General features: G+C 37.8%; 1 protein-coding gene across 5 annotated transcripts in view; it reads left to right on the top strand.

Annotated features, from left to right (window-relative positions):
- Positions 1 to 27,687, top strand: part of CHN1 (chimerin 1) — a 206,667-nt gene that overhangs the window by 167,148 nt on the left and 11,832 nt on the right. For 3 of the 5 annotated variants that reach the window (XM_055379201.2, XM_031008772.3, XM_055379203.2), the window contains 3 exons: positions 14,578 to 14,662; positions 26,583 to 26,756; positions 27,474 to 27,551. In XM_055379201.2, the coding sequence (XP_055235176.1) occupies positions 14,578 to 14,662; positions 26,583 to 26,756; positions 27,474 to 27,551 (337 nt within the window). Of the gene's footprint in view, positions 1 to 14,577; positions 14,663 to 17,315; positions 17,367 to 26,582; positions 26,757 to 27,473; positions 27,552 to 27,687 lie in introns of all 5 variants that reach the window. The other 2 variants (XM_055379198.2, XM_055379202.2) reach the window with 1 other exon arrangement.

Below are 27,687 nucleotides of genomic sequence, written 5' to 3'. Positions count from 1 at the left end.
CCATTTCACAATGTATTTGCATTTCAAAACATGTTGTACACAGTAAATATAATTTTTATTTGTCAATTAAAAATGAAATAATTTTTTTAAGTCACTTCTTCTAAATTTTTTTTTTTTTTTTAGACAGAGTCTCACTGTGTCGCCGAGGCTGGAGTGCAGTGGCACAATCTCAGCTCACTGCAACTTCCGCCTCCTGGGTTCAAGCTATTCTTCTGTCTCAGCCTCCCTAGTGGCTGGGATTACAGGTGCCCACCACCACACACACACCAGGTTTTTGTGTTTTTAATAGAGATGGGGTTTCGCCATGTTGGTCAGGCTGGTCTCGAACTCCTGACCTCAGGTGATCTGCCCACCTTAGCCTCCCAAAGTGCTGGGATTACAGGCATGAACCACTGCACCTGGCCTGTAAAATTCTTAATATTTCAGTTTACATGTTCATACAACAGTCCAACCTTCAGGAGTTGGTTTTTCCCCCGTTTGAGACATGTTGGTACTCTGAAGCCCCTTCTCGTAATCTCTTCTATCTTATATTCACTCACCCCTTCCAGATTTAACTGAGGATTGGGTCTTAATTCTCTTTTGCTTATTTTGTAAGTTAATAGGAGAAATACCATATGTAATATTTCATGTCTCTGTGTTTCAAGCCTTGTTTAACTGACAAATTGTGCTACCATACTTCATCTTTTTTGTGACCCACTGTGTCAACATTCCCTAGGGACAAAGTCTTATTAAGAGTGAGGTTTGGCCGGGCGCAGTGGCTCATTCCTGTAATCCCAGCACTTTGGGAGGCCGAGGTGGGTGGATCACCTGAAGTCGGGAGTTCAAGACCAGCCTGACCAACATGGAGAAACCTTGTCTCTACTAAAAAATACAAAATTAGCTGGGCGTGATGGTGCATGCCTGTAATCCCAGCTACTTGGGAGGCTGAGGCAGAAGAATTGCTTAAACCTGGGAGGCGGAGGTTGCAATGAGCCAAGATCGTGCCATTGCACTCCAGCCTGGGCAACAAGAGCAAACTCCATCTCAAAAAAGAAAAAAAAAAGAGTGAGGTTTACCATGACTATTAGTAGGACGGTTAAAGCATGTACCTAAAGAATACGTACATGTCTTATCATCTTGCTTCAATTATTGTCTATGTTGTCAAGTACTCCATATCTCAGTAAACTTAGTATCATTAGTTGGTGTTCATCATTTGTTATGTAATAGGGCATGACACAAAAATATTGTTGCCTTCATCAAATAGCCCAAAGGATAGAAAGTAGAAAAAGAGATGTGTATATACACCAAAGGAAGTGGAATATAGGTTAAAAAATAAATGAAAACGTGACAAGCAATGGTTTTTCTTTTTAAATATTTTTACTACACAAAAACTTCTGGTAGCTGAAAACCACTGTAAATTATTTTTTTGACAAGCAACATACTAATAGGTTTTTTTTTTCCAGTTTTCTAATCCCTCTTCTTAAATTATCTTGAGATTCTTCTGGTTACAAAATAGGAAAACTATAAAGGAAAAGGCCAGTAGCCCAACAGTTGAAGAACCACTGTATCATCAGCTGCTTATTTTCTATATTTTTATGTTCTTTGGGGAGCAAAAATAGAACTGGCGTGTTTTGTAAGGTATTATCCAGACTTAAAAATTAAAAGAACACATCTATTTTTAGGTCATGGTAGTCAGAGGCTTGTTGTCACATTAGGTGATATCCTCCAGTCTTTTGTATCAGAGGTGACGTTTTGGCTATCCATGTGAATGGATTTGCCCAAATCAGGCCTAAAATATCATATTCTCTGTTTCTCTTTTTAGAACTACCTTTGTTTGGAGCTTCACCTCTTGCATGTGACACAACCCTGATCTCTGCTTGTGCTCTGCCTGGTACACATGCCCTTGTTCTTAAAGAGAAGTCCATCTCTAGGGGGTGTGCTAATTTGCTGTGATGGTTGCTGTTACAGCTCGTTACTCCGCAATTGTATTACTTCAGTGTGTTTTTCTTAATCTGTTACCATGAATATATTTACTATTTGATGGAACAGTTGAGAGACTTTTATTGCAAGTGTCAGAAAACCCAGCCCACACTGGACTAAGAAAAAAGGGAATTTGTTGTGTCACATAGTAGAAAAAGTCCAGCATTAATTGAAGGTATCCTTTGACTTAGGGGCTTAAAATGCCACCAGAACCCTGTCTCCCAACTCTTTCTTCATTTTTAGGCTCCCTCTGGTGACAAGATGACTGTCAAAGTCTTCAGCTCTGTATCCTCCCAGATGCTAGTCAGCCTCAAAGACAGACTGTTTGAACAAAGGTTCTGGGCATGGCAGTCATTGACCGATTATATCATATGCTCATCTCTGCACCAGTAGCTCCAGTCAGGAGAAGGGAATGTACTGGCTTAGATCCAGGTCTTCCCCTGGAGCTGGGGAAGAGGTCAGCTCTATATGATTCACATGGATTGGGAGCTTTTATGAAAAATAAGAACTTGTTCTGTGTACTGAAAAATAAACAGTGCCCTCTACAAGATTAAATGTCAAATGAAATCACCTATTGCAAGATCTTAGTGAACAGCCTACTGAATATGACAGTGTTAATGTAACACTTTGCTGGGTGAGATGTGCTCATGAAACATGGATGACAAAAGAATCCTGAAGCAGTTCAGTCTGTATAAAGGGGGTTGAAAATTACTGATTAAGTTAATCTTATTTTACATGTGTAGAAACTGAAGCCTATTAAAGTCACTGGTTGGCGTTCACATGAACAAATCAGTAGAACCAATAATATAAACTAAATTTCTACTTTTGGTCATGATGGAAGAACTACATTTACCTTCCCATCTTAAACAACTAGCAAACCAGAAAAAGTATATAAAAACCACAGCCAGGCATTGATCAATAGGTAGTATAGAACTGTCACAACTGAAAGAAGGAACACAAACAAAATGATTCTTAAGATCACTCTTACTGCTTGGAGGCAGTTTACAGGCCACAGCACATGGAGGGGAAGTCCAAGCAGAGTCCTGTGGTCTACCCCAGTGAAGGACAAAGAGATTAGGGTGAGGTCGTGGGGGAGGTGCAAAGCAGCTCAAATGTATGGGGCAGAGACTGCCTGAGGAGACAGAGCTGCACACAGAAGGCCTTCTGGAGATCTGCCGAGAAGCCTTCTTGAGTCTTTTACTGATGACTTATCTGCATATATGTGGGAAGAAACTATTGGGAAACCACCAGAAAGCAATAGGCTAAACAATGGCTGAAACTCACTGAAGACTCATTCTGCCCACTAGTAGAAACAGAAAGAAGTCACAACACATGGAGCATTGGTTAAGACTCTTCAAGAGGGTATCATCTTAGTAGTGTGACCCAAATTAACAGTAGACTAAAGGTTGTAGTGAGGAAAGAAATGGAAGCTGTCTTTAAAAATCCAAATTGAATCTCTAGAGGTGAAAAGTATATCTGAAATGAAAAATACACTGGATTATATTAATAGCATATTAGATACCACAGAAGAGAAGATTGGTAAACCAGAAAATACAATACAAAATATCCAAGATGAAGAACAGAGAATTAAAAAAAAAAAAAAATGAACACATCAGTGACCAGTGGGACAATAGCAAGCAGTCTTAACATAAGTGTAATTTGGGTCACAGAAGGAACAGTGATGGGAAACCAGGAGACAGAGCAATTATTTAAAGATATAGTGACCAAAAATTGTATAAATTTGATGAAAAGTCACAGATCCAAAAATGCAGTGAACACTAAACAGAAAAAAATATGGTGAAAGCAACATCAAGGCATATCATAAATTGCTGAAAACCAGTGTTAAGGAGAAAATTGTAAAAGCAGCCAGAGAGAGTGAGAAAATTTGGGGAAAGAACAGTTTTCGCTGTAAAGTGATACCAAAGGCCCCTGGCTTACGATGGCTCAGCTTATGATTTTTGACCTTATGATGGTCTGAAAGCAATATTCATTCAGTACAGTCCTGGATTTAGGATTGGATTACATCTGGATAAATTCATCATAAATTGAAAATATCAAAAGTAGAAACCCCACTGTCAACTTATGATATTTTCAACTTATGGTGGGTTTATTGACATGTAACCCCATCATAAGTCAAGGAGAATCCATACTTTGCCTCAGCCTAAGAATTGAGGTTGTTCATCCCACACGTAATGTACAGAGGATGTCTCTCAGATCTAGAAATTATACATACGTTTGGTTTCTCTTAAGTTTTATTTTCACATTTCAGCTTCATAATGTGTTTATAGTTTTATGGTTTTATAGAATCTTAAATGTGCGTACTCACAAGAATACAATGCACATTTGTTTAAAAGAATATAAATTATTTTTATACTACTATCTTCTCTGTTAATATCTTCGAGGATTATTTTAGTTAGGACAAATATGTCAACTTTGAGGAAACAAATTATTTTCCTTTTTCACTGGTACTCACACATCTTACAAAGTTTTTTTTAAAAGCAGTTGGGGGGATGCACATTACATAAAAATGAATAAAGAATGGCAGCAAAATTCTCATCAAAAACTATGCAAGACAATGGAGTGACATCTTCAAAGGACTGAAGGAAAAGAAATCTATGAACCTTGAATCCTATATTTAGCAAATATATCTTTCAGAGATGAAGAGAAAATATTTTTGAAACAAACAAAAGCTGAGTGAATTCATCCCCAGGAGACTGGTACTACAAGAATATTACAGTAACTTTTTAAGAAAGAAAATGATACCAGGTGGAAATTTAGAACTACACAAAGGAATAAAGAACACTAGAAGTAATAGTAAGCATTAAAAGATATTTTTCCTATCTTTAAAAGATAGTTGACTCTTTAAGGCAAAAATGGTAATGTATTATGTAGTTTATACAAGCAAAATGTATGACAACAATAATGTAGAGGATGGGGGAAGTGGAAGTATACTTCATGTATAGGATTCTTGTGCATTACATGAAGTGGTTTAATATTATTTGGAAGTAGACTGTAAGTTAAAGGTGTATATTGTAGACTGGGCATGGTGGCTCACGCCTGTAATTCCAGCACTCTGGAAGGCTGAGGCAGGAGGACAGTTTGAGCCCTGGAGTTTGAGAGTAGCCTGAGCCACATGGCAAGACTCCATCTCTATTTAGAAAAGAAAAGAGAAAGAGACAAAATTAGCTGGGTGTGGTGGCACATGCCTGTGGTTCCCACTGCATAAGAGGCTGAGGTGAGAGGATCACTTGAGTCCAGGAGTGTGAGGCTGCAGTGAGCTATGATTGTGCCACTGCACTCCAACCTGGGTGACAGAGTGAGACCCTGTCAAAGAAAAAAAAAAAGATGTGTATGTTCTAGACCTTAGAACAAAACTAAAATTGATATAGTTAAACTAACAGTGGAGATAAATGGAGTCATAAGAAATATGCAGTTAATTCAGAGTATAAAACCTAAAAAAAAAGGAATAAAGGACAAATGGAATGCATAGAAAACGTGTTGATAGTTACATTAAATGAAAATGACTCAAACACACCATTAAAAGGCAGAGATTGTCAGGTTGGACAAAAAAGCAAGATCCAGTGATATGCTGTGTACAGGAAACCCACATTAAATATAAAGGGCACAGAGAGAAGTGAAAGAAAAAGCAAAATTCTCATCAAAAATTATGCAAGACAGTGGAGCAACATCTTCAAAGAACTGAAGGAAAAGAAACTTATTAACCTAGAATTCTATATCTAGCAAATAATATGTATATGTAGACAATAATTCAATAATTCAAAGAAAATTGGAGTGACTGTACTTTTTTAAACACAATTTTTGAACAAGGAATATTATTGGGAATGAAGAATGTAAAATTAATCAAGAAGATATAACAGTTTAAAATTTATATGTACCTAATAACAGGTGCAAAATACATAAAGCAGCAACTGAGCTGAGGGTGAAATAGACAGAATATACAGAAAATTAGTAAGAGTATAGAAGACTTGAAGAACAGTATCAACCAATTTGACTTAATTGGTATTTATAGAGTATTCCACTCAACAACAGCAGGATACACATACTTTTCAAGTGAACTGGAAGATTCACCAAGATACATAATATTCTGGACCATAAGACAAATATAACTATGTGTCATATAACTGTTTCAGTCAACAACTGACCACAGTTATGACAGTGGTCCCATAAGAGTATAATACCTTACTTTTACCCTGTCTTTTCTATGTTTAGATACATTTAGATACACAAATACCATGGTGTTAATGTTACATATTCAGTACAGTAACATGCTGTACAGGTTTGTAGCCTAGGAGCTATAGGCTAGACCATTAGGTCTAGTACATAATAGGTTTTACCATGTAGATTTTGTGTAAGTGCACTCTATAATGTTCATCTAATGAAGCATTTCTCAGAGAGTGTCCCTATCATTAAGTGACACATGACTGTATCAATAAATGTAGAAGGGTTAAAGTCATACAAAGCATATCCTCCAACCACAACAGAATTAAATTTGAAATCACTAACAGATATCTGAAAAATTTCCCACATACTTATAAATTAAACAACATACTGCTAAATAACTCATGGGTTGAAGAAGAAATCACAAGATACATTAGAAAATATTTTGAACTGATTGAAAAGAAAAATAAAACATATCAAAATTCATAGAATGTGGCTAAAGTAGTACTTATCAGGAAATTTATATCATTAAATGCTTATATTTAGAAAAGGAGAAAAAAGGTCTTAAGTCAAAGAGCTAAGCTTCCATCTTAAGAAACTAGAAAAAGGAGAATCAATTAGACCAAGTACTTAAGGAAAGGCAGTATTAAAGGTAAGAGCAGCAATCAGTGAAAAAGAAGAAAAACAGAATTTTTTAAATCCCAGAATTTACTGGGATTTTAAAAAGGGTTTCAACTACATACTTTTAATAACTTCCTGTGCATTTTAGTCAGATCTTTTTCTTAGTATAGGAATACTTGCATTCATATTGTAATATATGTTAACAGTACTTCTTCAGATGACACTTTTATAACCAAGTCAAAAAGAAATTGAAACCTGGTTGTGTGGAAATAATCTATTAATGCAGACTTAGCTTCAAAGAATTGTGGATCACAAGACATTGTAGACTGGTCTGAGGGTTTTCTGTATGTCAGTGTTCAGTTACCTATCTATAATGTAGGTATAGAGATTTTCTGTCACTCAGCTATGGAATGTAAGTGGTTTTTATTGCACAACCATTTACTTATTTATTTTCCTATTGTACCTACATAATATAACCTTAGGGGACTGGTATTTCAAAGTGTTGATTTTTACTAATATTTGAATACGAACTCATTCATCTCAGTAATGAAGCTTACTTTCTAAGTAGAAGTGTTTTAAGTGATGGCATTTAACATCTTTGAACCTTGAGCATGATTCAGTTTGGAGGCAAAACTATCAGGGGAAAAGAAATCAAAAAGAAATTGTCTTCTGAAACTTAAAAGAAGCCTAAACATTAAAATTATATATTTTATAATACTCTAAATACTCATATTTTGAAATGGAAAGTGTCTTTGAATTAATGGTTATATTTATTGTTTCATCATTATTATACAATCTGTACCTTGTAGCATATAATAATCAAAGGATTGCTTTGAGAACTTTGATATTTCCACATCCAGATTCTTGGGTTTCAGATTGATGGTTCTGTGTAAGGGGCCACTATTTCAGCTCAGCACAGAACATCAACACCAGAAATTGTGTTTGTGTTCTAGCATTAATATGGTTGTTGATGATTCTAAGCAAGTTCTGTGCAACGTTTGCATTCATTCTGTAATTTTAGATATATTTCTCCCTCAAAAACATAGTGGTGATTGGGAATGTATAGACCATAAAGGAAACCATAAAAGAATTTAAGCTCTGTTAATAAGGCCAATATTGAATTGTGGTAAATGTATTTTTATGAGAATAATTTATTTTTTCTGCACATATTTAAAATATTGTTTTGTATACCAATTAACATAAACCATTTTTATAATATTCATATGGGAGCAGAACTAAATTACTGTATCGCCCTGGTGACTGTCCTAATAGTCATATTGTTATAGTATGATCATATTTTACCAGCTTTTTCTTGTAGTTATTGCTCACAGTTAAAGTTACATCATTTATTTGTGGTATGGTCAATGTATGTCTAGTAGGCTTTTATGGTATTTCTCTCAATTTTGAACAGTTTTCTTACTCTTAAAATTAGGTCACCAATTTTCTGTCATTTGTCATTCTCTTTGAAGCGGTGCTTCTGTGTTAACTACTTGTGTGGTTAAGTATGTGGCGCAGAAAGACCCTGCAAATTCTCCCGTGTGGCCACACCTCTGTAGCAGCTGGTTATACAGGCCATTAGCACCTGCGCCCCTTCCCCAGCCGCCTAGTGCATCCCTCACTCCTGTCTGCTGCTGGCCAGTGGGCATGCCCTTCTATTCCAGGTACTTAGCCTTGGCCAGTGCTTAAAGCTATGTTTCAGCAAGTGCCTGGTGCATTTCTTCTGCCTTTCCTGCCATGGTCATCAATTACACATCCATTTGATCGGGACAAGAAGACTAGGAATGGCCAGCATAGCGTCAGTGCTTAACTGACATTATCGTGGTGCTTAACTGAACCAAAACCTCGCTCTTTGTTAATACATTATTACTCCAGAGTTATAGGGTGGTTAGTAGTTTTGACTAGATGTAACTTAACAACAAGGCAAGAAGGTATTGCCTTGATACTAAAGATACTCCTATAGTAAGTATTCCTCCTAATTTAAGTACTCTTGTATGCATTTCTTGCTAATGATCATAGCCAGTGTTATGTATTCTCTTTTCACGGCATAATAATATAAATCAAAGTACTTTAAACTGAAGTGGTAAAATTAGGGTATGTTTTTTTTTTTTTTTTGAGACAGAGGCTTGCTCTGTAGCCCAGGCTGGAGTGCAGTGGCACAATCTCAGCTCACTGCAAGCTCCGCCTCCTGGGTTCATGCCATTCTCCTGCCTCAGCCTCCCGAGTAGCTGGGACTACAGGTGCCCGCCACCACACCTGGCTATTCTTTTGTATTTTTAGTAGAGATGGGGTTTCACCGTTGTTAGCCAAGATGGTCTCGATCTCCTGACCTCGTGAGCCACCGCGCCCGGCCAAATTAGGGTTTGATTTCTAAATTCCATATCATATGGACCAAAAAGTTTAAGACCATCTTGGTGAGACAAACATTGGTCACCTAAAAGAGTGCATTCTAGTTACCCTAAACATAAAAATGAGGGAAGAAAAAACTTTCCTGACCAGCTGCCTGCCTACCTACATTCCTTTCGTTTTGATTTTGTTCATCTGTTCTTCCCCTCATCACCCAACACTGTGCTGGAGAACTGACTCATCACAGTCCCAAATGAGAAGCTGCAGCTGAAATGTCATTGCCACCTTCCCAAGCAAAATTTTATTTCCCGTAATGTTCATATCATCTCCAACGTGGCTTACATTTGCAGCAAGCTTTGCAGGCATGCTCCTTGGCTGTTTGCACCCATGCTTATTTCTAAAGGGAATGTTTTGACTTGAAAGGAATAATGAAGATTAATGGTGAATTTTTCTTTATCTTCCTATATCATGGATTTCTTTTTCAGTTTCTGTTACTGGCTTTCAAACTGGAGATATGAATGCTGTAAACATGATGAGAAGCAGGGTGTTTGTTTCCTTGTATAAGCCAGGATTTTAGTCTGAATAATGGCAGGCCCAACTGAGAATGACTTCAGTTTTTATCTAAGTCATTGCCCAGGAGACACACGACACTTGGCCTGTGCCATATGGGCCTCTCAGTAGCCCACCCTCTCCCACCCTGTCCTTTGCAGCCTGCTTCTGACCAATGCCTTCACTGATAAGACTGTGCTGGGGATCCATTAATTAATCCAGTCTTTCATCTCTGTTTTAACAGAGAAGTTAATGTCAAAGGAGTTGTTCACAGGTTAAAAGCAATCACAAATGTCATGGTAATAAAATGGTCTTTTTTTTCCAGTTGCACAAGAGGGCTTTAAAACTAGTTCGTTTTGCCCTTTATTCATTAAAGTGTAATTCATGCCTTATACTCTGTCACTTTCATTTGTCGAGATGGACCAAAAGCTTTGGAGGTGGCCTAGAAAAAATATCTGTGGCCCACTTACAAGGTTGCTTTTCTTGGGACCATTTTTGACTTCACTAATAATGTAATAGGGTGAAGCTGATTGTTCTTTTGAATTATGTCTTATCAGGAACCATACCCAGAGGAATGGGTTGCAGATTTCTAGGGGGTGTGGCAATTCTAGGCAAAAGTCGCTCTCTGTTGTGATCTAGAGCTTCAGGCCCAAGCCCTTGCACCCCTTGTGAACCCTTCCAGGCCTCCTTTCCCGCATATCCCGCCTAGTTCTTCCTTAGCATCCTGCAACACACAAATAGTCTTCAAGATGCAACTTATGGCTTTTTAATTATATTTTGAATGTTCATTGTATTCAGATTTCATCATTTTTAAAACAGGTAATTAAAATACAACAATGTCTAGTAAACAAAATTGTCTGCAGATGTCAGTGCCTGTAGAATTATCTATAGGAAACAGCACCTATTAGCATTGTGCTAGATGGAGCAGTACAACTGAAAAGCTATTCTAAGTTGTATAATTTGTGCAATTGATTTTTTAAAGATACCTTTTTCTGAGTTGGCAAAGTATGTGACGTAAACATCACCGATAATGTAAAACTGCATATAAAGTGAAACATTTAGATAAAGCATAACAACGCACGTAAAAAGAAAATATTCATCACTTTTTGTTTAATGTGCTTGACACTGGCTGGTATAGTACGATTTTATAATGTGTCACCCAAAAAGGAAACTTGCTTTCAAGTCCAGTGGCCCTTCTCTGAATTCCTGGCCAGTTTTAGCTCCAGTTCCTATTCCCCACTTTGCCAAAACTCCTCATTTGCTCCATAACTGAACTTCCTTCCTGATGCTCAGAGACTATAGACTGCCAGGCATGAATTCCTGTAGCTTTCTGACCCTAGGCCCCACCACCAGTCCTGCACAGCCAGCCTCTCTCCTCTTACCCTCTTCCCTCCCAACTCAGGGAAGGGGAAAGTGATTTTCCTTGTATTCAGAGCTAATTGCTCTGCCCTGGATTCTGTCTCCAACATTTGACTTCTCCAGAGCCTTGCTCCATCAGTGACCCTCTCTTTCTTATGAGTCAGCCTTCCCCTTCCCTTCCACAGTCCTCCCCACCTCACTTCCAAACCAGTTTCTCTACTTTTGTACCTCTGTTAATGTCATTCTTCCCCAGTCACCAGACCTTAAACCCTTAACAGACCAGTTTCTTTCCCTCTCCGTTGCCTCTGTTTCAATTAGTTACCAAGCGCTGTTGATTCTGCCTCCTAAATAACTCCAGTTTGTCCCTTTTTCTCAGTCACCACTGCCCGAGTTCAGATCCACATCATCTGTTGTCTAGGTGACTGCCATAGCACCGCCCTACCTAGTCTGTCTTCCTTCAGCCTTGCCCCCTTGACCGTGTCACTCTCCTTAACAATCCTCAGTGGCTCTGCATTGTTCACTGGACAGAATACAAATTTGTAGGCATTGAAAAGGCCCTGTCTGCCTCTCCTATCTCCTGCCAGGCCAGTCGTTTCCACTCCACCCAGACTGAACTTCTTTGCAGTTCTCTAAACACCACATTGTTTCTCTCATGCCTTGTGTCTTTGATTTTCAACTCAGGACTTAGCTCATGGGTTGCGTCTCTTCCCAGCTTCTCTCACACTTTGCAAATATTTTGATTAGAGTATTTTCACACTGTGTTTAGTAGGAGAAACCCCTTTTTATTTTTGTATAGATCATCATTTAATAAATGTTTATGAATGAATAAAAATGACTAATTAATGAAAATCAGTATTTGTTTTGATGACCTTTAGGGGAATAAAAGACTCAAAGGCTACAGTAATCAACCTTTTACAAATATAATCCAGTGTCATAGAGTCATCGAGGTTACAGAACAAAGGAAACTTGAGATATATGGATTTTAGATGTAAAAATTCAAGTGAGTTTTAGATATAAAAATTCAAAGGGGAATCCAGTTAAACCCTGTTAGACAAATACAGTTTTGTAAGCTGCTGGTTCTGCAAGGCCTATTTCTAGAACATTTTCATGGAGAGCTACATAAGCTACCTTCTAAACGATTTAAAAAACAAAAAAAAAAAACCCAGCCTCAAATGGCTCAGGATGCCTTCATTAAAAAAGCTGCCCAAGAATGAACTGTAAATAAATAACAATATCCTAAAGATTGCTTTCTGAGATACATGTGTAACCCTTTAATTGGAGAACATGGGGTCTGCTCGGACAGTTAAAATCCTCTCTTCAGCATATCTAATATAAAGAAATATCCCAGGCTTTTTGAAATGCCACATTCACTGCTACTTTCAGGAAGGTGGGGAAAGGATTGGTTCTGTTAAAACAGATCAGTAGCCAGTGCTGTTTCCCAAATGCCTATTTGTTTAATAGCAAACAAAACACCTTCTACTCTTTTTGCTCTCCCTGTTTAACTTTCAGATGCTTTACCATGAGATAACTGATAGGCACAAAATAATTCCTGAGACTTCCTTCATACTTTCATTGCATCTTTAGTCACCTTACCAAGTAAATGATACTGATTATCCTGAGGTTTGGCAACCTATAAGTGAGTTTGCATCCCAAAGACTTTCTCTAAAAGTAGCCTCACAATTCTGTTGCTGTTTCATGATTATATAACTCTCTTTCTGAATCAGCACTGCCTACTTCACTCATTCCCATAAGAATAAAGCACGATTGCATGCTTTATCCAGTTTTATTCACTCTGAAGAACACAGGGACATTACAGAGTATCTGGATGTTGATCTTGGGCTCTACTTCAGCAACTCCAGGAAATACTTTGAGTTTACAGGCTCTGAACATCGTTAACAATCCAGAGGCGACTGTGCCTGCATTCCTGACCCTCCTCCATAAAACACATAGAAGGGATTATGGCCTCCTTTTCAAAATCAACATAAAATTTTGTACTCAGACTCAGTTGGCAACAACAAAGAGTTACAAGCACATACCTGCTTTGAATGAACCCAGGGTTATCCCTTGCAGCTTTATATGGATATTTGGGCCAATGTAGTATTTTGAATTCTGATATTCTGTTTCATTGATTCTTATATGCATATTTTATTTTCCATTTTAATGTCTCTGAATTTGGGATTTGTCTGACAACCAATGGCTTGTCATGATTTAATTGGCATGGTTTTTCTAAATGGAACACATAATGGTATGTCTTACATTTATGGTATTTTCATTTGAAGAAATAAGTTTCATATCTTAAAAATCATTTACTTGGTTTCTAAGACTTAGTCAATACGTTAGTACAGCAGTTGTAAAAATGACAATCTTAGCTGTGAATTTTATTATGTATGGTAGTGGTTTTGGCAGATATGTTGGAATCAATTGTAACTTACTGATAATACTGAAATTTTTATTATTTTTTAATGTTCAGAGTTTGGATTCATTGCTTCTGCAAAATATTCTACCAATATTTTTTCGTCTGAGTTAACCTAGAATGCCTTCTCTTTCCTGTTTGTAAAAGGGATAGGTATCTTAACATTTGAATCCTTTCTTCTTTGGAGATTCCTTTCTTTTTAAGGAAAAGAAATCAAATACAGTAGAAAGAACCTTTATGAACTGGAATGGTTAGTGAATAATTACTGTACTCAAACAAGGTTCCTGATAAACTGTAGTTTCTGCAGTTTCTAAAATACATTTATTCTCCTTGCTAACATAATATCAAATGTTTTAAACAGAAATTGGGCCTTTTTGATGATTCTGATGTGACCCATCCATAAGTATCTCCTTTAACGTCTGTGATCCTACTCATAGTCACAGAAGGTAAATTATCTGCAAAATTCCTGACAGGACCCAAGACATACTCTATATGGCCACTCATGCCTTTTCATGTCATAGTACTGTAGAAATAGCATAGTACATAGAAATGCCAGTATTTGTATAGATTGGGGTGCCTGCACCTGAGGGGACATTGGAAAACTCCATTATATAGTTTTTGAAAGTAAGTTACAGAATATTGGTCTGATTTATCATTCCTAAAACAAAGAAGAAATCAAGCTCTGAAAAAAATGTTAACTGCTTGTCAGTTTCACTCAACCAAGGTTCTTTTAAATGCAGCCATGTTGGCGCTTCATTACTAACCATGGGCTGGGTGTGGTGGCTCACACCTGTAATCCCAGCACTTTGGGAGGCCAAGGCAGGCAGATGCTTGAGCTCAGAAGTTCAAGACTAGCCTGGGCAACATGGTAAAACCCTGTCTCTACAAAAAATACAAAAATTATCTGGGTGTGGTCGTGTGTGCCTGTAGTCCCAGCTACTCAGGAGGCTGAGGTGGGAGGATCACTTGAGGGAGGCCTCAGTGAGCTGTGATACACCACTGCACTCCAGCCTGGGCAACAGTGAGACCCCATTTCTCTTTCTCTCATATATATATGTAGAATATGTGGCTTGTATATTAGTGCTTTGATATGAAGCAGTCTTCTCATCCGTGTGTTTCCCCTTTCCTGACTTTGCCCCTTTTTTTTTTTTCAGGTGCATACATTCAGAGGGCCACACTGGTGTGAATACTGTGCCAACTTTATGTGGGGTCTCATTGCTCAGGGAGTGAAATGTGCAGGTAAGAGCTCTTGTCTTGTCTCTGGATTGAGTCAGTTGTGAAGTTATAAGAGGTGAGGTAGAAGGAGACTTGTTGTTATGCATATCCAGTAGGCTGGATCCTGGTTTGGTCTTATGCACATGCAGTAGGCCAGATTCTCAGGCAGCCACTTTGGAAATTTGATATTTTATCTGCTCTTAACCTTCTGGCACTTGATGGACAGCACACTAGGGATCTGGCATTAGTCCACTGAAAAGAGAGAAGTCAGCTTGTTCAAAAAGTCTGATAAAAGGAGATAAAAGTAAGGCAGTTATATTTAATACTTGCCTTTGATGTTGCAGTAACTAAATTTATAAAAATGATTTTTTTAAAGCAATGTACAGGGACCTATGATTGTTGCCTTGGAAACTGAATTTTAAAGATAACTTGTTAAGCTGGATTGTCCTTACTAAATTTTTGTGAAATCAAATTGAAGCCTTAAAAATCTGTGAATTCATCTTCAAAGATGGTTACCAAATTCTGAAAAACCACTTAGTCACTAATATTTTCTATGTGATGTTTTGAAATCAAATACATCAAATACTTTTTGTAAAATATGACCATGAATATTTAGATACAAATTTAGAAACCGAAAGATTTACACATACAGAAATAGCCAACACAAGGATGTATCTGAGATACTTTGTGAAATAAAGTACTTATGTATACCACGTGAAATCCATTTGTATAGAGCAACTATACTGAATACTGGCCATTTATCCAAACTACTTTAAATTCTTTTTTTTTTTTTTTTTCTGAGACAGAGTCTCGCTCTGTCTCCCAGGCTGGAGTGGAGTAGCGCGATCTCGGCTCACTGCAAGCTCCGCCTCCCAGGTTCACGCCATTCTCCTGCCTCAGCCTCCCGAGTAGCTGGGACTACAGGTGCCCGCAACCATGCCCAGCTAATTTTTTGTATTTTTAGTAGAGACGGGGTTTCACCATGTTAGCCAGGATGGTCTCGATCTCCTGACCTTGTGATCCGCCCGCCTCAGCCTCCCAAAGTGCTGGGATTACAGGCGTGAGCTACCGCACCCAGCCCAAACTACTCTAAATTCTGACATAGGCTTAAAAATAATCATGTAAATTTTAAATGTCTAGTATTTGGTCATAAAAGTTTCCTTCTGCCATTTAATTTGTAAAACTAAAAAATATCTTCTTACATGTCTTTTAGCATGAAGCTTTACACTAAAAAATATACTAAGTATTTCAAAATGGTAACTATAGTAACTGTCAGATTTATCGCTATAAACGTCATTTCTTTTGTGTCATGATTTTTAAATGGAATATTTTTGTTGTCCATTATGTGCAGAAATTTCTGGGGTCTGATTCTCATTTCTAAATTGCATTTCCTTTGAATAGCAAGATATAGTATGTATTGCATGGAAATGTTCCAAGTCGCTCTTCTTTCAGTTATTATTCCCTTAGTATCACTAAAATGTAATAAGGTTCCAGGCATATATCACCATTCAAGGACCTTCCTGCCACAGGAAGTGGGATAAGAATCCTACACCTGTGGACTTGGAGCTGTGCAGAGGTGTTCGTCAGGGAGCGCCTCAGCTTAGAGTCGAAGCTCAGAGTGAATGAGGAAAGCCTTGCTGTGGCTGGTGGTTATCCAGAGTTGGGATGAAGAAGGCCATGGTTGTGCCTTTGCACTGGAGGGAAACAGTGGAATGGAAAGTGTTGATAAAGTGGAGGTATTGAGGCAGTGTGCATTGCAGTTTCACAAAGGCAGATGGAATACTCTTTCCAAAGCACAAATTGCCTGCTCGAGAACAATGGTCTCAATGAGCCCAGTTTGCCTTTATGAGACAGTCTTGTCCAGCTGATACTCTGCAATAGTTTTTTAAATGTTTTATGACTGTCACAAACTTAAAAGCTTTTCTTTCATGAGTAAGGGTGTATATCGTTTCCATTTTGAAAAAGTGAAGCCCATCTACGTAAGAATTCTTAGCTATTAATAGAGAATAGGTACAGCACCTATGAATAATCTTTGGGAATATGCTAGAACCCCAATCATGTTGGAAAGAAATGTTTTGGAACATTTATCATGTCAATAATATGGGGGAAAGGAGAAAGAATTCATCCCCATCTCCACAGCCACCCACATTAATAGCCTCTACCTCTTATTGTGAGTAAAGGTCAGGAATTGAAAGAAAAGCCTTGAGGAGATTTTTCATTTTATGTTATATCTTGTCCTTAAAAGCATTATATTCAGTGTGATTTGAACCATATTAATATGTAATACAAGCACAAGTCAACTCATTTTGAAAACACGGAGGGTTGGAATTTGAATTCATTCTGTTTTCTATGACAACTAATTATATTTGGATTGACAGTGAGATTCTTAGGTCTGAAGTGGCTTTGAGGCTCATCTGGCCTTTGACTATCTAAATCCAAACGCAAAGAATTGAGAATTTAAAGAGAGAGTGCACACTAGCTGTGATAAGCTGAAAAATAGCTCCCCAGAGATGTCTGCTTCTAATTCCCAGAACAACATTCCTTGTTCCTTTCATGGCATGAAGAATGTTGCAGATGTCATTTAAATTAAGGATATTGAGATGGGGAGTTTTGGGTTGCTATGACAAAATACCACAGAGTGGGTAATTTGTAAATAACAGAAATTTATTTCTCACAGTTCTGGAGGCCAGGAAGTCCAAGATCAAGCTGGCAGCAGGTTCAGTGTCTGGTAAGGGTCCAACTCTGCTTCCAAGATGGCGCCTGGAAAGCTATGTCCTCCAGAGGGGAGGTGCCTACAATGCAGTGTCCTCATGATTTGGCAGAAGAGTATAAAAGGGGCCAACTCCCTCTGTCAAGCCCCTTTATAAGAGCGCCTAATCCCATTCACAGGGGAGGCGCCCTCATAAGTTAATCATCTCTGAAAGGTCCCTTCTCTTAATACTCTCACATTAGCAACACCTGAATTTTTGAGGGGACACTTTCAAACCACAGCAGGGAAAGTACCCTAGATTGTCAAGGGAGGCCTAGTATAATCACAATCATAAGGGCCCTTATAAAAGGGAGGCGAGAGGTTGATAGTCAGAGAAAGATGATATAAGGACAGAAGCAGAGGTCAAAGGGAAGAGAAGATGCTATGCTGCTGGCTTTGAAGACAGAGGAAGGAGCCAGAAGCCAAGGAATGCAGGTGGTCTTTGGAAACTGGAAAAGGCAAGGAAAGAAGTGGATTCTCCCCTAAGCCTCCAGAAGAAATGCAGACCCGCTAACACCTGATTTTAGCCCAGTGAAAGTGATTTTGAACTTCTGACCTCCAGAATCTAAGATAATATATGCTTGATGTTTCAAGCCAGGAGTTCGTGGTATTAATAATTTGTTATAGCAGCAATTGTAAACTAATGCACTAACCACTAAACACTAAAGGTATTCTTTCCAAAGAAAAATTGTAGGCTGTCAGAAAAGAAATGTATTTATCTGCCTTTGATTCCTGAGACAGCTTGCTTTGTTCTGCCTTCTTTTTTCAAAATCCACCGAGGCAAAAGAGAGCTTGTCAGGAATGTTTAAATGTTTAAAGCTGCTTTAAATGCCAAAAGCAGCAATTTTGTGTCCCTCGCCACTGCCCTTTTTTAAACGTCATGTAAAGGTATTGGGTGATGTTCCAACCACCAGGCTGGCACAGTTGCTGTAGGAGTCAGACTAAATCCAGCTAATACCAGGCAAGCTGTCCCTTCAGGACTGAAAGTGCTGGCTTGCTGCTAAGCACACCACAGTGATGAGGACAACTGAGGGAGCAGCAGGGACGATCCTGAGAATGCTAATCATTACATTACACGGGCTATTCAAAACCACGCAGTGCAAGGTGACATTGCAGGCATTACAAAGTCTCACCCACCAAAGTCACCCTTCCTCTAGCCTCCTTTGAAGTGAAGAAAGTGATGTTGCAAGGGCATAGCTAACTGCAGATTGGGAATGGTGCTCCTCGGCTAGAATAGTTATGACCCAAGTAGGTAACCTTTAAAAATCACATGAAAAAATGCTCATCATCACTGGCCATCAGAGAAATGCAAATCAAAACCACAATGAGATACCATCTCACACCAGTTAGAATGGCAATCATTAAAAAGTCAGGAAACAACAGGTGCTGGAGAGGATGTGGAGAAATAGGAACACTTTTACACTGTTGGTGGGACTGTAAACTAGTTCAACCATTGTGGAAGTCAGTGTGGCGATTCCTCAGGGATCTAGAACTGGAAATACCATTTGACCCAGCCATCCCATGACTGGGTATATACCCAAAGGGTTATAAATCATGCTGCTATAAAGACACATGCACACGTATGTTTATAGCGGCACTATTCATAATAGCAAAGAGTTGGAACCAACCCAAATGTCCAACAATGATAGACTGGATTAAGAAAATGTGGCACATATACACCATGGAATACTATGCAGCCATAAAAAAGGATGAGTTCATGTCCTTTGTAGGGACATGGATGAAATTGGAAATCATCATTCTCAGTAAACTATCGCAAGGACAAAAAACCAAACACTGCATGTTCTCACTCATAGATGGGAATTGAACAATGAGAACACATGGACACAGGAAGGGGAACATCACACTCTGGGGACTGTTGTGGGGAGCGGGGAGGGATAGCATTAGGAGATATACCTAATGCTAAATGACGAGTTAATAGGTGCAGCACACCAGCATGGCACATGTATACATATGTAACTAACCTGCACATTGTGCACATGTACCCTAAAACTTAAAGTATAATAATAATAATAAAAAAAATCAAGTTCAAAGGATGGTCGTTGTTCATTTAGAATAGTTCCCTTGAATAGTATTTTTCTTTACGAAAGGTAAGCTTATAGGTTAATCTATTGTTATGTAATCATGGAGACTGTCAAACATTCGTCTTTAAAAAAAGACCATTATTCCAGCAGCATTCCTGAATTGTTTTCATCTTAGCCTTACCAGAATAATCTAAGAAATTAAGAAGGATAATTATTTCAAATCAGACATATCAGTTTAATGTTGGTTATTTATGAAAGTGACTTCATGTTTTCAGTGTATCATTATCATTGCTGCCTCCAAAGGGAAATGGCAGCAGTTTTCCTAATAATAAATTGTAAGTATTTATTACTTCAGGTATACAAGCCCTTTTAGGTTGCAGAAAATAAGTGGAAGTAATGTTTTTTATTTTAACTACTGTTTTGATTGATCATACCTAAAGAGGTACGTTTGTCCTCGTAAGCCAGTGAGAAATTGGTAAGACTTGCTTAAAAGTTTCATGGAGCCCCTTTTAGTTGGAAACAATATTTTCATCAATATTCCAAAGAACAAAGCATTCTTCTTAATTTTGCTTATGAAAATAATTACTTCTGATGCATATTAAAATTCAAGCTATTTCACTTTCCTGGGGGAAAAAAAATGAGAGATGTTTCAAAACAAGTTTTTATTTGCCATTATTTAAAATATGAACATTCAGAGAGAATAATGATTATAATTTCAAATCTTATTAACATAATGTTATCCTTTAATCCTGTCAATAGAATGTCAATATCAGCTATTCCTTTCAAAAAATTGATTTTTGTGCTTTCTAGATATAAAACCTATGTTTTAGCAAAATCAAGCCCCAGAAAGTCTGAAAGTAATTTAAAGTTGGTAGTCTAAGTAATAGAAATATTTTATTAAGAAAGTATAGAATAAAATGTGACTTCAATTTTTTATTCCTCCTTTCATATGTTTATTCTATGCTTATTAACTTGAGAAATTGGAAGGGAGAAATGTGGTTTAATAGTAACATAAAAATAACCTACCAAACCAAGAGATTCAACAAATGAAATCATTTATGGACCTTTTATTATTATTATTATTTGTAGTATAGAGCTTCCCTGAGAGAAATGGAACTATATAAGAGTTATATGACTTTAATAAATAAGTATGGAAACCAAATAAAGCCTTAATGGCAAACTGAAATATTGATATACCGTTAGTCCCTGAAGCAGCAGTTTTCAGAGCAAGCTCAGGGCTAGTGAATTGCACTGTGAATGTAAGTGTATAAAAATCAGCTTTATTTTAATGACTTTGCCCTGTCTTTGGCAAAGACTTCATATCCAGTCCTGCCAAAAATTTAGCCTTTCAGATACATTTTTAAAATTGAGTATAACATATTAATATTTTCCCATAGTTTTATCTTATTTAAATAAAAGAGAGAACATCAGTTTAGAAAACATTTCCCTCTTCCTTAAATACCTAAATCTGAGCTCACTCATCACTTTATCCAGTCTACACTGAGTCCCAAATAAGCTTAGGAACCTGCTGATGTTTAAAATGGGAGATGAATACTGGATGTGGTAACTCACGCCTATAATCCCAGCACTTTGGGAGGCCAAGACAGGTGGACCATCTGAGGTCAGGAGTTCAATACCAGCCTGGCCAATATGGTGAAACCCCATCTCTACTAAAAATACAAAAAATTGGCTGGGCGCGATGGCTCATGCCTGTAATCCCAGCACTTTGGGAGGCCGAGGCGGGCGGATCACGAGGTCAGGAGATCGAGACCATCCTGGCTAACACGGTGAAACCCCGTCTCTACTAAAAATATAAAAAATTAGCCAGGCGTGATGGCGGGCGCCTGTAGTCCCAGCAACTCGGGAGACTGAGGCAGAAGAATGGCATGAACCTGGGAGGCGGAGCTTGCAGTGAGCCGAGATCGCGCCACTGCACTCCAGCCTGGGCGACAGAGTGAGACTCCGTCTCAAAAAAAAAAAAAAAGAAAAAAAAATTAGCTGGGCGTAGCGGCGTGTGTCTGTAGTCCCAGCTACTTGGAGGCTGAGGCATGAGAATTACTTGACCTGGGAGGCAGAGGTTGCAGTGAGCCAAGATCGCGCCATTGACTCCAGCCTGGGTGACAGAGCGAGACCCTGTTTAAAAAAAAAAAAAAAAAAAAAAAAAAATTGGGGGATGACTCCAAACATTCAAAGGAAAAAAGTCAATACCAAACCATTACTGCCATTCAGATGTTTTATGTGCATGCATCACAATTTTACTTTTTTGCTCTCCACTGGATTTTTATACATAGGGAAAGAATATGACAAAACAAGTTTTATCACTGCATTTTAAAAACCCTGCCAGATCAATTATATATATAGATATCTATAAGGGGACTCATTTGGGTAAAATATAGCAATGTTTTTTAAACTCAAGTCTATACAATGAATAATGGGTACAATATACATTTTTGAATAAGAGGTTGAAAATAGCAAATACATCTTCAATAATGGAAAATATAACTTTGAGTACGTGATGTAGTGTATGGTATACATGGGGAAAAGTGGTATGTGTGACCCAGTGGGAAGAGGACAGGCTGGGAATCAGCAATCTAAGATTTCAAAGTCAGTTCTAGCACTTTCTGGCTGAGTAACCTGAACAAGTCATTTAGCCTCTCTCAACCTCATTGTCTTCAGCTTGAAATGAAGATATTGGGATAGCTTTTTACCAAGAGCCCTTTCTGACTCAATCTGTGACCTGTGTGTATTACACTTAAAGTATGAGGTATATCAACACTATTATTAGATTATGAAGGTTGTTGAATTTCATGCTTCTAAAACGTTGTTATAAGAGTTCTTCCAGTTCTGGACAAGATGGATAAATATGCTTTTATTACTCCCAATAATTATAACAAAAGGCCCTGGACAAAACATATACATCAACTATCAGAAGACTCTGAAAAGTTGGAAGGCAGACTAAGCACCTCAGGATTCCAGAAACAACCTAGCAGCGAGTTCCCTGGTGGCTAATTTTGTCTGTTTTAACCTCCAATATTATCCCAGCCTGGGCACCAGAGAAGCCCACGAACCATAAATGCCACCTGGCAGAGATTAAAAATAATCCCCAAAAAAGGCTGCTCTCTTTCTAGCTAACGCAGTGGGAAAAGGGCAGCCCAGCAGCACAGAAACCTTTCAGTCATACCTTCCATTCTCTAGGTAAACAGAGACCCTTCTGCTACACCGTCTCAGTGGATGCTGCAGCAGCAGAGTCTGTAGGTACAAGCCAGTGTTCCACCACCACCTTGCAATAGCAGTGGTGCACTCTGTTGCAAACCTGTGAGTGGAACTCTAGCTTCCTTCCATTCCTGCCTTGCAGAAACTGGTATCCCTCCTTTGCTGAGCTTGTGAGTGGGATCCTGACTTTCTTCTCCACCCTATAGTAGAAGCAGCAACCTCTCAGCCCAAGTCTATGGGGAGAGCTGTATCTTCATCCCTGACCTGCAGTAATGAGGCAGCTGAGACTGGTGAGAACTCTATCATCTATGCCCACCCTACAGCTACATGTAAAATAGTACTATTCCCCAACCCAGTTTGTGGGCACAGCTTTGACTTCCACCCTACCTGCAATACCTCTCCCTCCCACCCAGTGCCACAGAGAATGTGGAGCAGAGTCCTGCCATTTGGGTAATATACAAGTGGGGCAGGCACAATAGCACTGCAGTAGCATTTAAAAAAAACTTTGTAAACTAGGTTGACATTTGTATCACAGTCTACAAAAGAGCATTCTAAATCTAAACAAATTGACTACAGGTTACAATTTTAAAGATTTAGTAGGAACCAGAGTCAAATAATACTCAAAATATCAAAGATACCGTTCAGAATTACTCATCAAAAGTTACTCTGGAAATAACCAGGAAAAAAATAAAAAAGGACAATTGGCAGACACCAACAGCAACATCAAGATGACACAGATGTTGTAATTATCAGACAAGAAAAGCAGCTATCATAAAAATGCCCCAACAAGCAATTATGAACACTCTTGAAACAAATGAAAAAAAAAAGGAAATATCAGAAAAGAAATAGATATTAGGAAGAACCAAATGGAAATTTTAGAACTGAAAAATATAATAACTAAAAGGAACTCACCAGATTATGGGCTCAGTAGCAGAATAGACATGACAGAGTGAAGATGAACTTGAAGTGAAGATCAGTAGAAATTATCCAAGTTAAACAACAAAGAGAAAATATGTATTTTTTAATTTATTTTTTTTAGAGACAGGGTCTCGCTCTGTCATCCAGGCTGGGGTGCAGTGGTGTGATCATAGCTCACTGCAGCCTTGACCACCTGGGCTCAGGCAATCCTCCCACCTCAAGCCTGCTGAGTAGCTGGAACTACAGGCGCACACCACCACAACCACCAATTTTTTAAAATTTTTGTAGAGACAGGGTCTCACTATGTTGCCTAGGCTTGTCTCAAACTCCTGGCCTTAAGCAGTTCTCCCACTTTAGCCTTTCAAAGTGCTGGGATTATAGGTGTGAGCCACCATGCTTGGCTTAGAAAATAGATTTTAAAAAGTGAACTGAGCCTCAGAGACCAGTGGGACCATAACAAAGGTTTTAGCATTTGTGTTGTTGGAATCCCAAAAGAAGATAAAGAATGAGAGGCTGAAAAAATATTTGAAAAAAAAAAAATAGCTGAAAACTCCCCAAATATGGTGAAAGCAGTCAAGAGAGAAATGATGCATTACTTACTTCGGGTCCTTTTATTTAAATGAAATACATTAAGAACAGTGTAGATATGGAAGCATCTGTATCCCCAGTTATCCAATTCCTTTTCGGGACCTGGCCTCCACATCTGACAAATATGAAATTTTTAGCCTTGAGTTTCAACTTAGCTTCTGACCTTAAGCTGATTGACAACCTTGAGGTACGACATAGAAAAGGCCTTTCAAAATGTTATTTCATTTTTCTAAATAACAACAACATAGTCATGGTGAACACAGTTTACTACATGTATGCATTTTACATATATTAACATTGAAGCCTCACATGAACACTAATAAACACTATTATTGTTCCCATTTTACACAACTGAGGTACAGGAAATTTGAGCAACTCACTCAAAATCACACAGCTAATAAATTCTGGACTGAACTCTAAGATATAAAAGTTACCCAAAACATTAAAATATTCAGGAGACAGGAGATCTTTTAAGTGGACAGTTGGTTGCCTTATGATTGAGTCAGATCTCTTATGTATTCTCTAATACAGAGATAAAGAAGAATTTGGGATTTGGTTCTGAAGTCATTTGGACATTAATGATACAGAATAGTGTTGGGTCATTTGTTCAGATAGTGTAGATTGAGCTCTTTGTCCTGGAAGACATTCTGTATTCACAAGCCGACATTCCTTAGGAGTGATAACTTTTGGCACTATTAGCACTGGTGATCCCATCTTCCACATGTATGCAGAGACCCAGCTTCCCTTGACACCTAGCCTGTCTTTGCACATGGAGGTGCTCAGTTCATATGAATTCTTTCCCGAGAGTTGCCACAGGCCTTAAGTTCTTATTTCAAGTTGGCAGTGTCTATATATTTAATGAAACAACGATGTTGTTTGTAAGTTTTGGCTAATTTTCCTTGTCTCTGTTAACTGTTACCACTATATATAACTAGATCACAGCTAATAACTTTTACCAAAAGTCATGATAATGATCACCAGCATTTGTCTAGCATTTTACAACATTCAAAGCACCTGAATGCATTGGCTCATTAATTCTCATAACAATTTTGTGAGGTGAATATTAGGATCGTCTTTCTGCCAGAAACAGCAAGCAGAACTGAATGGCATTGTATGATTTTCAAATTGGCTTCACTAAGACCTGGCTATAAATCATATATGCACCACTTGGACTAGCTTTACAAGAGGTCAACATAAAGTTTTTATGAACTTAAAAACAAATGGGTTATTTTTTTAAAAACATAAAGATGACATTTATTTTAGTTGAATTATTTAGGTATGGTTTACTCTGCAGTCTAATTTAACAAAATATTTGTATTCCTCTCTACCCCATCTAAAATTTCTTTGTACTTTTCTTGTTGAAAAATAAAGTGTCTCACAATATTAACTAGAAAATGTTTCATTTCTGGCATCTTAGAAGTTATAACCAAGTAAAATTACAAAGCAAATGAGTAACTTCAGTAGAGGCAGTATGTGTCTAGGTGTTAAAATTGGGGACTGACTCTAGGGGCTTCCAGATAACTGAACATGTGGCGGTTCCTAGAGGGTGATACACCCAGGGAGGGCTGAAACCTCCACACCCCTTTCCCCATACCTCATCCTATACACCTCTTCAGCTATATCCTTTGTAATTAAACAGTAAACATTTTTAAAATGTGGACTCTAGAATCATCCATAGGCTTGAGTTCTGTTCCACTGTGTACTAAATGCATGGCCTTGGGTAAATTACTTATTACTTGTGTGTTTGGTTTTCTCAGATATAATATGAGGGAAAAAAGTTCCCGTTTCATAGAGCTTTGTGAGTTTAAGTGAAATAATAAATGTAAAGCACTTAGAATAGTGCCTGGCACTAGTAAGCCCTCAATAAATGTTAGCCAGTAATAGTATAGCAATAAATAATAGTTACAGCTATTTCCAGCTACTAGAGGAATTATATATTAGTCATCATATATATAGAAAGGATTACAGATAGATATAAACATGAGCAGCACCATTTTAAGAGGGCCCTGGATATTCCTACTTTTGGAGGTCCAATTCCGCTTTATATCAAATATACTTAAAATGCAATTATACCCCACATTAAATAAACGTTTTATGTAACTTTAAAGAAATGGGTTTTTATTGGCTATTTGACATATTTTGTGGACATTGAATTAAAAACATTAATTTTGATTTTTTTGTTGTATTCTCCTGAGATCATACAGCAATTAAACGATGAAGTGTGAGCTAGAATTCTGGTCTCCTGGCTTATAACCAAATTGTTCCAAGAGAAAAGATGAGAATTATTGTTTTTCCACCAAGAAAGAACTGCTGGAGTCTAGTCCACTTTAAAACCTAATTCAAGCTGGAGTGCCTTTTGCTAAAATTAACACTCCAGAATGCTCAAAACTCTGAAAATAATATTGAATGTTTCCTTTCTTTATTCTTTTCTTAGATTGTGGTTTGAATGTTCATAAGCAGTGTTCCAAGATGGTCCCAAATGACTGTAAGCCAGACTTGAAGCATGTCAAAAAGGTGTACAGCTGTGACCTTACGACGCTCGTGAAAGCACATACCACTAAGCGGCCAATGGTGGTAGACATGTGCATCAGGGAGATTGAGTCTAGAGGTGAGCCATTTGCAGTGCGGGTTGCAGTGGTCTCCGTTCACTACCAGTACCAGTCCTGATGCCTTTTGGGTACCTCATTGCACAATACGGTTGTCTTCTGTAATTTGGAGGGGAATGGTTTCATATGTCAAATGATCTCAAAGACTGAAATGAATTAATTTAACAATTAAATAGCTTGATTTCAAGGTACATTTAACTAAGTGTAGCCAATATGCTTATATAAAAATATATTTATAGATGATGCTTCCAGTCTGCAAAAGTTGACAGGAAAGACAAATTCATTTTTCAGTTTTTAAATTTTTCTTTGGTTCAAGAAGCAAAAGTGTAAATGCTCTACTAAAACTATCTAAAGCCAAAAACAGAGCTGCATCCTAATTATTCTTTCCCACTTGAGAAAAACAGGCCTATATTTTATCTTAGTCTTCTGTTATGTAAAAGAATTTATGATGTAATTGGGGTGATGAATTATTTCCCTTAAGACTTAACATATTTCACTTAATTAGACCAAATGATGAGCCAGATGATATTCAGGTGACAATAGGTAAGAGTTAAAGAACTGTGTGTGAAATCGTTTTATTCTAGGAGAAGAGTGTGAAAAGATTTCTAAACATGTATATTTTATTTCTTCTGACACATTACCTCCCAGCTTAAAGTGTGAGGAGTTAAAATCTGAAGAAAAGGCATAATTCAAAGAAACTAACTAGTTTTATTTTTCAGGTCTTAATTCTGAAGGACTATACCGAGTATCAGGATTTAGTGACCTAATTGAAGATGTCAAGATGGCTTTCGACAGAGGTATGTTTTTCACAATGTTCCATAACTTAGGACAATAATACTCTTTTCTAAAAAGGCACAATTTCTTGTGAGGTATTTTTTGCATTATTTTTCTAAATCATTGATGATTGTTATACCAAATTTTAAAACTTAGCTT

The sequence above is a fragment of the Gorilla gorilla genome, chromosome 11 (assembly GCF_029281585.2).
Source record: "Gorilla gorilla gorilla isolate KB3781 chromosome 11, NHGRI_mGorGor1-v2.1_pri, whole genome shotgun sequence".
Classification (NCBI taxonomy): Eukaryota; Metazoa; Chordata; class Mammalia; order Primates; family Hominidae; genus Gorilla; species Gorilla gorilla.
The sequence above is the reverse complement of the archived record's forward strand: the minus strand, read 5'-3'. Positions and strand labels throughout refer to the sequence as shown.